Source organism: Lepisma saccharinum, chromosome 23 (assembly GCF_977018435.1).
Source record: "Lepisma saccharinum chromosome 23, izLepSacc3.1, whole genome shotgun sequence".
Classification (NCBI taxonomy): domain Eukaryota; kingdom Metazoa; phylum Arthropoda; class Insecta; order Zygentoma; family Lepismatidae; genus Lepisma; species Lepisma saccharinum.
In genome coordinates, this window is record NC_139251.1 from 38088461 (window position 1) to 38102071 (window position 13611).

A 13611-nucleotide genomic window follows, 5' to 3' on the forward strand; every position below is an offset into this window, starting at 1 on the left:
TCCGCACGAGTGTAGTTTTCTGATTTTCTGCATGTAGAGTTTTGTATGAGGTTATGCCCCCATATCTGGTTCAATGTGTATGTTAGTCATAAAATGTATTTCTTTTCCCTTCATCAGATGTAGAGAATGCCAAAGCATGTTTATTTTCTTTCTGTTCATTTAGAGCATTCTTTTAAAAAATATGTGCAGTATATAGAAGCTTGTACTGTCTGCATGTGTATCATTTACACCCTAATAGTCACTTACTATTCTGCATCAGCTCTTTCTCTGTTTTACATTATGTGCCATTTTCATAATTTTTGTAATTTTCGTAAAACTGAATGGGTGCTCAAAAAGTCCCAAACATTAAATTTTGGAACCAATGTTGTTGTTTTTTTAATGGAATAATGTACCTATTACCTAGGATCCAGCTGATGGTAATATTCACTGATACCAATGGCTGAACATTGCAACAATCAGAACTTAGCCAGAACAGTGATTAATATTAATATATTATTAAAAGTATTGCAATGTGATTATACCACATCAGTTCACTAATTTAGCTTTAAAATATTTACAGGATTACATTGAAATATTAAAATAGCTGCCCTTTAAAAACAAGGGCCATCTTTCACACAAAACTGGTGCAAAATAAGTGACAATTTCAAAATTTTGCATATTTTCCACGATAATTAAATTCTGTAAAAGTTCTGTGTGCCATTTTTGTGGATCCTGTGCAGACTCCGGAAAAGTATTACCTGGGATCAGTGATTACATTGGAAATTATTATTTTCAATACCAATACTGACATAGTTCAGCCTTACCAATACCACATGTTGATAAATCAAATTTAAAGTTAACAGCAGATACCATTTCTTCCAGTTTCAAATGTTCACATTCTGGAAAGCAGTCATAAAGACTGAAGTGACAAATGACAAGCTACATATCACTTAGAAATGAATTTCTGAAATAAATGCAACCTGTCGTACTGAGATCATTGTCGTGTCAGTATATTGGCTGCACATGCACAGTGACAGCTTTTTTACAGACGAGAGACCATTGTCTATTCCAGCATGTGCAGCTGGTAGTTATATTGCTTTTCGCTTTGATGTGAAACTTCATGCCACCTGTCACTTGTGGCTTCAGACTGAAAGTCCCATAATTGAACAAGCAGCTTCTTGTAATGTGAGCCTAAAATAAGTGCTTAGTCCTAAGAGCGATTCTATCCCTCCAAAGATAGCATAACATCCCTGCTCGATAGTGTGCATAATCTTGCACCGACTTGTCCAAACTTGCCCAGACCTGTAGCTGGATTTTACCTGACCTTCATTTACATCTCCTCCAGATAAGCAGTCTCACCGTACCCTGTGAAAAAAAACTTTCTCAGCAAAATCCAGCTACTGGTCTGGGCAAGTTTGGACAAATCAGTGCAAGATTATGCACGCTATCAAGCAGGGATGTTACGATAGTTCCCAAGTTAGGCCCATGTTTGGAATGGCATTTACCTCTTTTCAAATCCAACCAGAACTACACTAGATAGGACAAACTGAAGCTTTCGAAAAAACTGGACAAAAACACAATTTCATTGCATATAAATAAATCTGCTATGGAACAAGCTATTTGACTTAGAAGTAAGACTATGACTCTTGCATATAACACTAATGTTAATCTTAAACATAGATTACAGCTTTTGCTATAAAATAACGTTACCAGGTATAAGATGTATAATTTGCACAATACTTCACCCCAAACCATAGGCGTGCGCAGGCCCTCTGATTAGGGGGACCAAAACCCTTAATGAAAGTTCAGTCGGGAAAGAAAAACCTCATTTTATCTCACTGTTTTAGTTTCTTTGCATTGATGGGTTATATATATAATGGAGCAACACATAGGCACCATACGGAATAAATAAATTGTCTCTGAAATGTGCTGCGCTTCTTTTTCTCCAAACAATTGTGTCCATGCACTTAAGAAAAAACTGTCTAGCAGCAAAAGTCTGAAGTATTTAGTAGCCATAACTTCTCTTTCTGCGAATTTACAATGCATCACAGAAAACAATAAAATTGTGAGCGAAGCAAGCAAGAAATTTTTTACATAAAAATTTGGCAAATTGAAAGCAATATCGATTTAATATGGCACAAAAAACTTCATGGGCTGCATTCTCTTACAACTTTTTTCATCATTTCGACACCCAGACCCAACTCCCGCCGCCTCCTAGCTACGGCTCTTAATTTGACAAGACTGTAAGAAAAGCAGATATTGCGAGCGAAGTGAGCAAGAAAATTTTACAAAATGTATTTTTATTTGTATAAAACTTGATATTGAGGGGGGCAATTGCCCGTATGTTCCACCTTCAGGTGCTCTTGGCCGTCTGGAAGAAATAATGCAAGATAGACGTGAAAACAAATTCCATCTTGAGTAACTTTTTGTCCTGCTACTCTTAGATTCTACTAGTCTTGCTTTCTTTTAACCCAATGTTTGGCCCCCTTGCTCCCCTAGAATTGATTTTCGTCCAAGTTTGGAGAGGGGGCAATACGAGTATAATATGGTTTAATAACCGGGATAAAATTCCTCTACACTAAATTTCTAGGTGAAAGTGTAATACGTCTGGAAGGGGAGCAAGCATGGCCACACCTCCTCTTAGAAATCGAATGTCAACTTAAAAGTATATATTTCACACGTATAATTTGAATTCAGTCATAGTAATTTACATTAATGCGATAATTTCAAATTCAAGTTGCTTTTTTAGGGTGCAACATTATTATCGGCATAATATGCCCCATGGAAAAATACTTTGCTTCTCCCTCCGTGGAAAAAAAACTGCGGACGTCTATGATTAGGAGGGGGGGGGGGGGCAAGTGCCCCAAACTAATATGAAACAGGTTAAAAAATACAACTTACTTTTCCCTTTGTAAATCATCGTTCACTGAACTTCTACCAGAGTGAACACTTCCTCTATCTTCTGAATAATTATCATATTGGGCAACGTATCTTGCATACCACTCCCTATATGCTTCTGGATTAGTTCGTCTCAGTTCTTCATAATATCCATACGCATATTTGTAGTTGTAGTATTGATGATATGGATCATACATGTAATCATAACCTGGAAAAGGGAATACGAAATTTGTGAGCTACATGAACTTCAGTGTAATAAAATACTTAAAGACAAATAAATAAATTTTAAAATGTCATCTGGTTAACCTCATGTAACTACGAGGGAAAAGTGAAAAGTTTTGAGCTTCACATGGAAGGAGTGATGCTAGGTAGTTAAAATTTTGGAGGATGAACTTTTATGAAATTCACATGTTTTCTTCTATTTTCTTGTCAGGTTGAAAATGAATGAAGTGCCAGAGAAGAGAGTAGCCGATAGGGCTGTGATTCGGTACCTCTGTCGGCAAGGCCTCACTGCACAGGCTGTTTTGATCAAGTGTGGCTTCACCGCACTTCCCCATCCACCTTATACCCCCGATCTGCCACGTCAGATTTTCATCTTTTCCTGCTATGAAGAATTCATTTCGAGGACGTCACTTCCACACGGACGAAGGTGGTCATTCAGTGGTGCGAGACTCAGGACAAATCATTCTACCAGATGACTGTAAACAAATTGCAGCACAGAATGCACAAGTGCAATGATCTGGGGGTGATTATGTAGAGAAATCATAATGAGAAACTGTAGCTCAAAACTTTTCACTCTCCCCTCGTAAATGATTAAGTAAGAAACAGTATCCTAATGAAGTCACACAAGTAATGATGAAGTATTTTAGTCACAGCCACTTCTGGGTTGTAACGTCATCATTGGAAGCAAATGCTATTCTTACAACCCAGAAGTGTGTGTGACTGTACATTCAATTAAATTGATATAACCAGATGTCACTTGAAAGTAAATGTATGTATGTGTGTGAAATTCTTTCAATGATAGAATAATTTTAAATACAGTGGAACCTCGATTTTAAGTTTCTCAGAGGACCAAGCTGAAAAAATATAAAATGCGGGAAAATGTAAAATCACGGAAAAAAATTATAGCATTTTGCTATATTGAGACCATCAAGATGGAGTGTATAATATCGGAAAAGGTAGATTACAGGAACGTAAAACGGGATTCCAATGTACAGGTAAAGGTAAAAGTTCCCCGTGCATGTAGCACAGTGCCGTGAAGGCACATTTAGGGCATGTGGGGGAGGGTCTCACACATTTTCCATCTCGGCCATTTTGTAGGTGATGTGATTAGCACCATGCTCCGGCTGTCTTAACCGACATGGTTGCACACTGGCACCCACTGATTTGAGGCTAGGTGAGCACCAGAGCCACTTTATGTGTGGTCAAGGCCAGAAAAATTCCAACTTTAGATCACCCACCCTGGGAATCAAACTTGGGTCTCTTGTGTGTCAGACACCCTACCCATTTGACCACCACAGCAACCCCACTGTATAGGAAAGAAATTTAACAAGCAAATAATATACATATTTTTAAAGTAACATGCACAGAATTATTAATTTAAGTAAAAAATAACAACATTCAATGGATGTATAAAATTGGTTGATGTTATTTATTTTTTTAAAAAGTCACAATTAATTACCAACATAAATATAAAAATTGGTTATGTAGTACTACATAATGGTTTTGGCAAAAAGTAAGAACCAAATATGCTATTGGTATCAGTACTGATTTGCTATTTCTATAAATAGCCTTCAAGTTAATGCAAAATTCGCCATTCTGTTTCTCAGTAAATACCGATTACAGCAATACAGAAATTAAGGAGAAAAATGAATCATGCAAGATATCCAAAAAAAAGTTGTTTCAAAGAGCATTTTAACTTGAGGCAGGCTAACGAGGACTTTAACTATAAAGTGAAATTTGAACCTGTGGCCAATGCATCTTCAGTGGATTTCAAACCCTGAACTTGTTTAAACACAACAGTGTTGAACACTACAGTATTGGAGAGCCCCTTCAAAGATTTTACGAAATGTGCCGCTCTAGAAAAAATATTGATTGTTAAATACAAAAATGAATGTACTTCCTTCATAAAGTTATTAATAGAGTGCAGATTTTGCATATTTGCATATTTTATTCCGGTCCTCTACTTAAAATGTAACCGGGTTTTAAAGTTGTTTCAGAGCATTCCGAACCGAAGTAGAAGGGTTTTATAGTGCATATAAATGCATATTTAAGGTGTTCGTGCATATTTACTTCGTAAGCACATATAAATGCATATTATGTGAAAAAATCATTAAATTAATAGCTTTTTCTTTAATTAGGTTATATTTGTTTACTTGGTTAATTTTTTGTCTGTGGAGTGTTTCTGAGTAAAATTTTCAAGCACAGGTAATTGGTTTTCGTAAATGCACACTTTGCATCCCTTTCTTTGATTGTGACGCAACTGGAGACAGAAGGAATGTCTTTGTGTTCTGCTCTCACTCTTTGGGAAAATGTCAAGAAAGAAATTGTATCCGTTCCAACATCAGTGGGGAGAATTATTGCAGAAAAGGCAGATAAAGTGACTTCCAAGAACCCAGGTTTGAATTTTTTGTGCAAAGTGAAAGCTGTGCTACAAGGTGAATCAACAGAACTATTACAAGATCTCACGCCAGAGGACATAGCTGCATTGAAATATTGTCCAGTGACAAACTGTAGTGTGGAGCACACCTTTTCTTCATACAAGGATATACTAAATGATAAACGGAAAAATTTCACTCTAACCAATTTAGAGAGATATGTTGTAGTGCATTGCAATTTACATAAATTCAAAACTACTTAACGATATTCGTTATATTGTGTTTAACAACTGGAAATAGTAAATTCAATTTAATACAAGATTTTGCAACCTTAATTGACATGGAAGCTGTTGTTACTTCGTCTTTACCTTCAATGGTCACTATGTGTGTGTAGTACTTTAAAAAATAAATGTATTTCGAAGAATTTTTTTGTGCCTACATTTTTCCTTTAGTGCATAATTTGCATATTTTACTTGTTTTTAGTGCATAGATGCATGCATATTGATCCGCACTTTAGTTATTAATATTGAATTAAAATTAGGGCTGAGATGATGATGTATCATTATCATGCAATACCAGTGGTATCAGAAAGCATAGGTTAGCACGTACCAGCCAATACTTTTGTAGCTTTTTGGTCTTTCGCAGGGTGCACAAAAATTCTGCATGAAAAACTCGCAGTGTCTAATTATCCAGTCTCTAAAGTTCAAATCACCAACCCTGAGACCTTCTGTACACAAAACCACGTGCATGCAGAAAGCATTGATAACTCATAGAAGTAAAATAACCCACACGAAAATCCAGCGTTGTTACAGGATTCATTACGTAAGGTAAAACAACGGCCAATTTGTAGTATGGGATATGCTGCCGCAAATGACGTCTCACTTTAAACCCAATGCTCTTTCTTTTGTACTTATTGCTTCACCTTTATGGTTAACTCTTTGCACCAGTAATCATTTCCCATAAATTTGGCTTCTTTCTTGCATGCGAATTGAATATATTTTACTTGCATTTTTTTTAGACAAAATGATATAACATGGTAAAGGTAAAGGTAAAGTGTTCCCCTGTGCATAGCACCACGCCATGAAGGCGTATAGGGGGTGTGGGGGTAACGCCCCACACTTTCTTGATCCGGTCGTGAGTGGGGGTGATGTGATCAGCATCACGCCCCTGACCGCCTTTACCCCCCAGGGTTTCCCCCAGGTACCCATGTTATTCGACGCTGGGTGGGCGCCGGGGCCGCTTCCACAGTTAGAAAAGTTCCCGGATTTGAACCGGCCGGGGATCGAACCCGGGACCTTGAGCATGGTAGTCAGGCGCGTTACCGACTGAGCCACCGCGGCCAGTATATTTTTAAGGTTTGATATAGATAGGAGTGTATTTGAAATTTGTTTGTAGATTTCATGTAAAATTGGCCTATACCGATAAAGTACTGATTAATTAGACAAAATGATGTATGGTAATGTATATTTTTAAGGTTTGATATAGATAGGAGTGTATTTGAAATTTGTTTGTAGATTTTATGTAAATTATATCTTATGTAAATAAAATATATAATGGGTATAAACAGCCATATGCAATGCTGTAAGTCCAATAAATATATTGATGATGATGATCAAAACAAGACAAAGAAAGTTCGTAAATTTTTTGCGGTTGGAAACTTTGACAAGCATCCTAATAACGATTTTGGTTCTGCCAAACATAGTGCACTTCGTAAAATAACTTGGTGACATGGCAAGGCAAGATAAGTGTGAACATTTTGTAGGAATATGCATTGTAACTTTCAATGAGCTTAGAGATTTGTGTACATAATGATATTTTATAACATTGGTTACCTAAATTTTGCTTTTTTATTTACCAAAAATATGTGCCTCTACTTATACTGATATGCCTATATCGGCCAATATCGATAAAGTACTCATTAAACTGTCAAATCCCTATCTTAAAGTAAAATTCTCTGCAATCAATACTTTGTACACCTTTTAATTGTTACAATTTTCAACCAATATATCTGTGGAAAGCAGTACGCATAATGGCAATATTTTCATCAGAAATAAGCACCTATCAAAATATCAGGATTTGCTAATATACGAGGGGGTATCCAAATGTTTTAATTATAATAAAGAAGTTATAGAGATATTTACATGAAACTTTTTGTGCATAATCAGTGTCATTGCCATGCATACTTGTGCAAATATCAAATCTTTGTCTAACGTAGGTTTCTTTCCAAAGGCTGTAGAAGACATCAATCTGCATGATGAACAAAATTGAAGCCCGGAGTGTCATAAAGTTCCTCCATTTGAAGGGCAACAACGCACGCCAAATCCACGACGAAATGAAAGCTGTGTATGGGGATGAAAGCCCATCATATGACACGGTTGTGAGGTGGAAGAGGAACTTTCAAAGTGGTCACATGTCCCTGACAGACGAGCCACGAGCGGGTAGACCCTCAATCAAGGATGATCTTGCCATGGTGAAGAAAGTGGAGGCCGTTATCCTCGACGACAGAAGATCGACCATGGGAAGAGTGATGGCGGAGACTGGACTAAGTTACGGAAGTGCGTGGAGGATTATTCATGAGGAACTGCACATGAATAAGGTGTCTGCACGCTGGGTACCTCGCTTGTTGACACCTCTTCAAAAGCAAACTCGCCACGACTTTTCCCAGCAGAATTTGACTCTGTTGGAGCGGAATGAAGACGATTTTTTTGCTTTTCTCGTCACTATCGACGAGTGCTGGGTATACCTCTACGATCCGGAGACCAAAGAAATGAGCAAGGAGTGGAAACATCCATCCTTCCCCCTCCCAAGAAGGCGAAGGTCCAGAAATATGCCGGGAAGGTGATGCGGTCCGTTTCTTTGGATAGCCGCGGGGTAATCTTAACACATTACCTTCCAAAGGGCGAGACCCTCAACAGCGATTACTACTGCAACCTTCTGGAGAAACTGCGTGATGCATTGAAACAAAAACGTCGTGGCATGATTAACAAAGGCGTCCGTCTCCTGACCGACAATGCACGCGTCCATACGGCCCAAGCATCCGTTGTCGCCGCCCACCGGTTAGGCTATGAACTTTTGCAGCATCCACCTTATTCGCCTTATCTTGCGCCAAGCGACTTCTTCCTCTTTCCCGAGATGAAGAAACCACTTCGTGGTCGGCGATTTGACGACAGTGAGGATGTCATTTTCGAAGTGGAACAGTGGTTTTCGAGCAAAGCGGAGGACTTCTACAAAGAGGGCTTAAAACAGGTGAAGAAACGCTGGCAAAAATGTGTGACTCTGCAGGGAGACTACGTGAAGAAGAACTAACTTTGACCACTGCAAGTGACTATTGTATGTTTTTTATTTCATGGTGATAATTAAAACTTTTGGATACCCCCTCGTAGCTATTGGTTCATAGTAGTATCAGCTTAGTTAAAATTATTCATATCTCACAACTTAAAAAAAAGTGATATTGTAAATAGTTTCAACATGCCTCTGTAATACATGTCCCACTGCTCTCTTGGATCTCTCTTTGGGTATTGTCGATGATACCTGCGATACCTATTGTCATGGTAATAAAGGTCACCTTGATCCCGCTCTTTGTGCCTCTCCACATCCGTGTCGGACTCTCCACCTCGAGATGATGAACGCCTATATTCATGAATGGACCCAGAGCGACTTGTTGGTCTCGACCTGTCAAATATCATGAAATGTAAAACATAAAAAAATATACTGCACACCATGTGTTTTCAATAAATTAAAATCAACCCAGACCAGTAACAACTTAAACTTTTTCTTGCATTCCTCTTTTTGGACTGACTTCCAATATTTCTTCAGGGATAGGCTGTGCACAAGTTGTGGAAGAATGGTTAAAATGGCTTAAAAAGGTGTAAAATACTTGATCCCATTATCATATCAATGGAATGATCAGCAGTTTCCTGCAATTATCATAGAATGACAACTGCTTTAGCCATCAGATGCAGTTGCCTTCTTTTTCAGAATCATCTGGATTCAATGTTATTTTTCCGGTTGAAGATGACTTTTAAGAATCTTCTTTGTAATCGACAACATTTTTGTGTAGTGACAATTCTGTCACTAATGATGTTTATAGTTTTAGTATAAATAAGTAGGGGCATGCATAGATTGTTTTTGACAAAAACACGAAATGTGAAATAACACAATGCAGTGTTAAATTTTCACGTTTCTGGAAAGGTGAGTTGCATTTTGCTACCATGTTTTGTCATGAAATGAACTGGAAAATGCAAAATAAACTCTTATGAACACGAAATTTAGTTTATTTACCGACGCGAAACCTTCTGAAGTCTGAATTATCCTGTGAGATATGCACATCACGGAAAATTGATTTAATTCTGTTGTAAACATCTGTAAACATTCGAAAAGCAAAAATATACTCCTTTACATAGGAATAAACTTAATACTCTGATATCTATTAGAACTGAAATGTTAATTTTGTGTAATAAGTATAGTTTTAAAATCAAATTTAGGTTTTTACTCATTTACTCATTTTAAAACAAAAATATAATTTTATATACAGCTTATGATCCCGAAATATGCAAAGTTTTTGTAACAATATCTTGATCTTTTATGTGGCTCTACCTATCACTAACCAAGCTGACACTGATGGTAGTCCTGCTAGTTGGATCTACTCAACCAGCTGGAGATGTTCTGAAAATAATCTGTCTATTACTTATCTTCCATCTCTGGAGGAGATCCCAATCCAAAAATTAGGAACACAAAACAAGGTCCATGTTGCTTTTAAACTGTTAACATTAAATGTTAATAATAAAATGCACAAAAACACTATAAAATAAGGCAAAATTAATCAATTATATACTGCACCTTATGCTTCATGTAAAGGAAATGACGTAAGTATAATCTCTCAATATTATTGCATGATTACAAAAGGCACTTTCAATGGTATCATCACTTGATATGAAAGAGTGTAAACTTATATTAAAGAAACTGTACATACCTAGAGTCCTTATTCTCCTTTGGTTTATCACCTTCCTCTCTCTGAGATCTTTCAGGATTATCTCGTACTCCTCTAATCCGCTTGTCCCAATCTTCGCGAAATGTTCGGTCTCTCCTATCTTCGTAATTTCGATCACCATAATAACTGTCGGCATCATCATCATAGCCGTCACTTGGAACATCGTATCTGAAACAAATTGTAGCTGAATCAATTGTAACTTTGTTCCAAATAACAATTTCATCTACCGGGGTCACAGAAAAGGGTGAAATATAAGTGTAAATGTACTCAGTACATGTCATAGATGAGAACAAGAGAAGGGCAAACCATAACAATACTTGCACATGAAGTTTGTATTGCTACAACTTGGCTTAGTTTCTACAGGATAGAAAAGGGGTGCATTTCATGTGTTCTAAAGTTGGACGCAAATTGAGCAGTGCCATGTGTTCGGATTATCACTTTTCTACCTCTTCAAAAAAAACAAAAGTAATAAAAAAAGCCTAGCAAAATGATTAAAAATACTATTTGCAGTAAAACAATCTAAGTTGACTTCTGCAAGTCATCATATCAATTTGCTGTTTCAAATTCAAAATAAGTAATACATGTACCACTTAAAGAAATACACATTCGTAATGAGGCAGGAACGTTGTTCACATGCTCAGGTTCGATTTTGTGTGCTCGTCTCCTGTATACACTTTTGACACAATGTAACATGAATATCTGGCTTAATTTTTTTTAAAAAATCCATAATGAATTTTAAGTGCCTTCTCCTGCATATATCTGCTTATTTTATAACATTATCTTGTTCATTACTTATTGTTTTAAGTAATTAAGAAGAAACCGAAAGTTACTTCTATTTTTGCCCAAGTTCTAACTGTTTAATTCCCAGCTGTGGTACACATGCATTCTTTACATGGTTAAATTTCTATTTATGTCAGTTAACACGTACTTCAGTCTTTTAGTAACTACTTACAGTATGTTTTCTAGAGAACAACTATTCCCTTCCATTTACTCCTATATGTATACTCTAGTTCTGGACATGCACTGGCACTGCGACCTACTTCACTTGCAATGGGTGTGAAAGTATTACGTCGGAAGATGCTTTTGTTGTTAGGTTAGATGAGTCAGGTTTAAGGTTCTTAGCATATAAATAAAATCCCTAAATCCGTCCAACACACGTTCACCTCATACCTGGTCTCAAGCATGAAATCCTTTTCAAATCTCACCAGAAAATCTGTCAGAACTGCATGTCTGAGATAACCATAAGCCAAAAATGGATGCTTGCTAGAAAGAAAGGATGCTACTTTCCAAATCATACAATTTCTTCGGTAAATAATACTTAGTGAGGCTTTCCAAAATTTGACATTACTTTCAAGTATTCTAAAGCACTTCCTAATTCCTAAAACTTCCAAAAAAATAATTAAACTGTTGCCCTATTTTTTCCTCTATCACGACAATGTAAACATACACAATAACTTACCTCTTTCTTCGCATCTTCCTTTCATCTTCATATCTTCGCCTGTACTCCCTAGAATCGTACCTAGGATCATACCGTTGATCTTTATCCCAATTATAAGTACTTCTGTCATGTCTGTATCGGCCTGGTGAATCATCCCTTGGATAATAATCTCGCCCTTTTGCACTTTTTGGCCGGTTTCTCTCCTCGTTTCTATAATCTCTGCCTCTTCGATCACTTCTATGACCTCTTTCTTTTTCGATCTCAGATTCATCATCGTAGTTCCTCTCTCTTCTATCACGGTAGCTCCGGTCTCGTCTATCATCACTGTTATCGCTTCCTCTGTGTTCATCGTAGTTCTTGTCTACTCCTTTCGAATTACGCACTGTACTTTGAGAATAAGAGTCTACATTGTCCGATCCGATCGTTTCACTTCTCTCTGAACAAGGCTCGCCCGATAATAACGCATCATCAGATTGCGGTGCGGTTATCATTGGAGTGGCTTCGTCTTCCGCAACTCCCGTCACTACCCTAGGCTCCAAGGGTGGCTCGATGGGCCTGAATTCGCTAGAAGATGGAAGGGTTTGAGTCTCGGGGCTGCTACTTTCACCAGGCACCATTCTATGCAAGCCAGGTGGAGGAAGCGGTAATTCCGGTTGGTTGTTCGCATCTGCAGGAGGGAAGTCCGATGAAACAAATGTTTGTCGTGATACATTATCTGCAGTTATTTCCGCATTATCATACTTTCTATCTTGCACATGTTCTTGTTGTTCCACTAACTGGCCTGTTTCCAGGTACTGATTCCTGTCTGTAGAAATGACGTCATGCACCTTATGCCTCTCTTTCTGAATATCACTGGAAGTATCACAGCCTACCCTTGGTGCTACCTCTTGATTATCTGGTTGCGACACCCCAAGCATGGTGTGTTCCCAGTGGGTTGGCGGTGCAGGCATAAGTCTTGCATCCTGAAATGTAAATTAATAATGTTTTAATGTCAGGAAGGAAGAACTAAGATTAGAAATCAGTCCAAAAGTTCCCACAATGCTATTGGGTAAATGTGCAAGTGGGTAAAAATGTAAGACAGAAATTTTTGCCTTTTTTTGTGCTAAACTTGTAACAATATGTAAAATAAAGTAGATGGAGTGAAAGCTCTTTAATTCCTGTGGTTTGTATATTGTAATATTTATAAGTCACAGATTTCAGTATTAGCTTTGAGTGTCACACTTGCATTCCAATATACCCCTGCAAATAGATGGTTAAATAAAAATATTTATAGTAAAAAAGTTTGATTAATCTTACTAGATGTCACTCATGTAGACATTATGATATTCTTTTGTTATTTCCTTTGAAACTAGTTGCCATGTTTGGTGGGCCTATCGTTGGTTTGTGTTATATGCTGAGCTGTTCTGAAGGATTTCATAGGTTTACTTTATGACACATTGTCACTCGTTGTTACAATAATGTAATCATCTGAAATAAAGAGAGAAGGCTATGGGCAAAAATGGTCATATACTTTATTATACTTGGACAGTTTTACTGAATGTAAAACAACAACCTTTTGTGAATGGCGACAGAGAGTTATAGAAATCCAGAGAGTTATAGAAATCTAGATGCGAATAAAAATATTTTTTTCCCAAAAGACAGATTAATATTGATTTTTGTCTGGGAATTAAAGGATGTTCGTGCTATGAACTAAAATTTGTGATTAATGT

The 13611-nt window shown here is 37.2% G+C and overlaps 1 protein-coding gene across 5 annotated transcripts in view; it reads right to left on the bottom strand.

The window, feature by feature from the left end:
* Positions 1-13611, bottom strand: part of Sec16 (endoplasmic reticulum export factor secretory 16) — a 106745-nt gene that overhangs the window by 74864 nt on the left and 18270 nt on the right. For all 5 annotated transcript variants that reach the window (XR_014444003.1, XM_083144420.1, XM_083144419.1 and 2 more), the window contains exons 6-9: positions 11924-12864; positions 10447-10632; positions 8947-9146; positions 2881-3085 (exon numbers count right to left, since the gene is read on the bottom strand). Coding sequence is in view for 4 of the 5 variants with exons in the window: in XM_083144420.1 (XP_083000546.1) it covers positions 2881-3085; positions 8947-9146; positions 10447-10632; positions 11924-12864 (1532 nt within the window). In the remaining variant the exon portion in view is untranslated. The remainder of the gene's footprint in view (positions 1-2880; positions 3086-8946; positions 9147-10446; positions 10633-11923; positions 12865-13611) is intronic.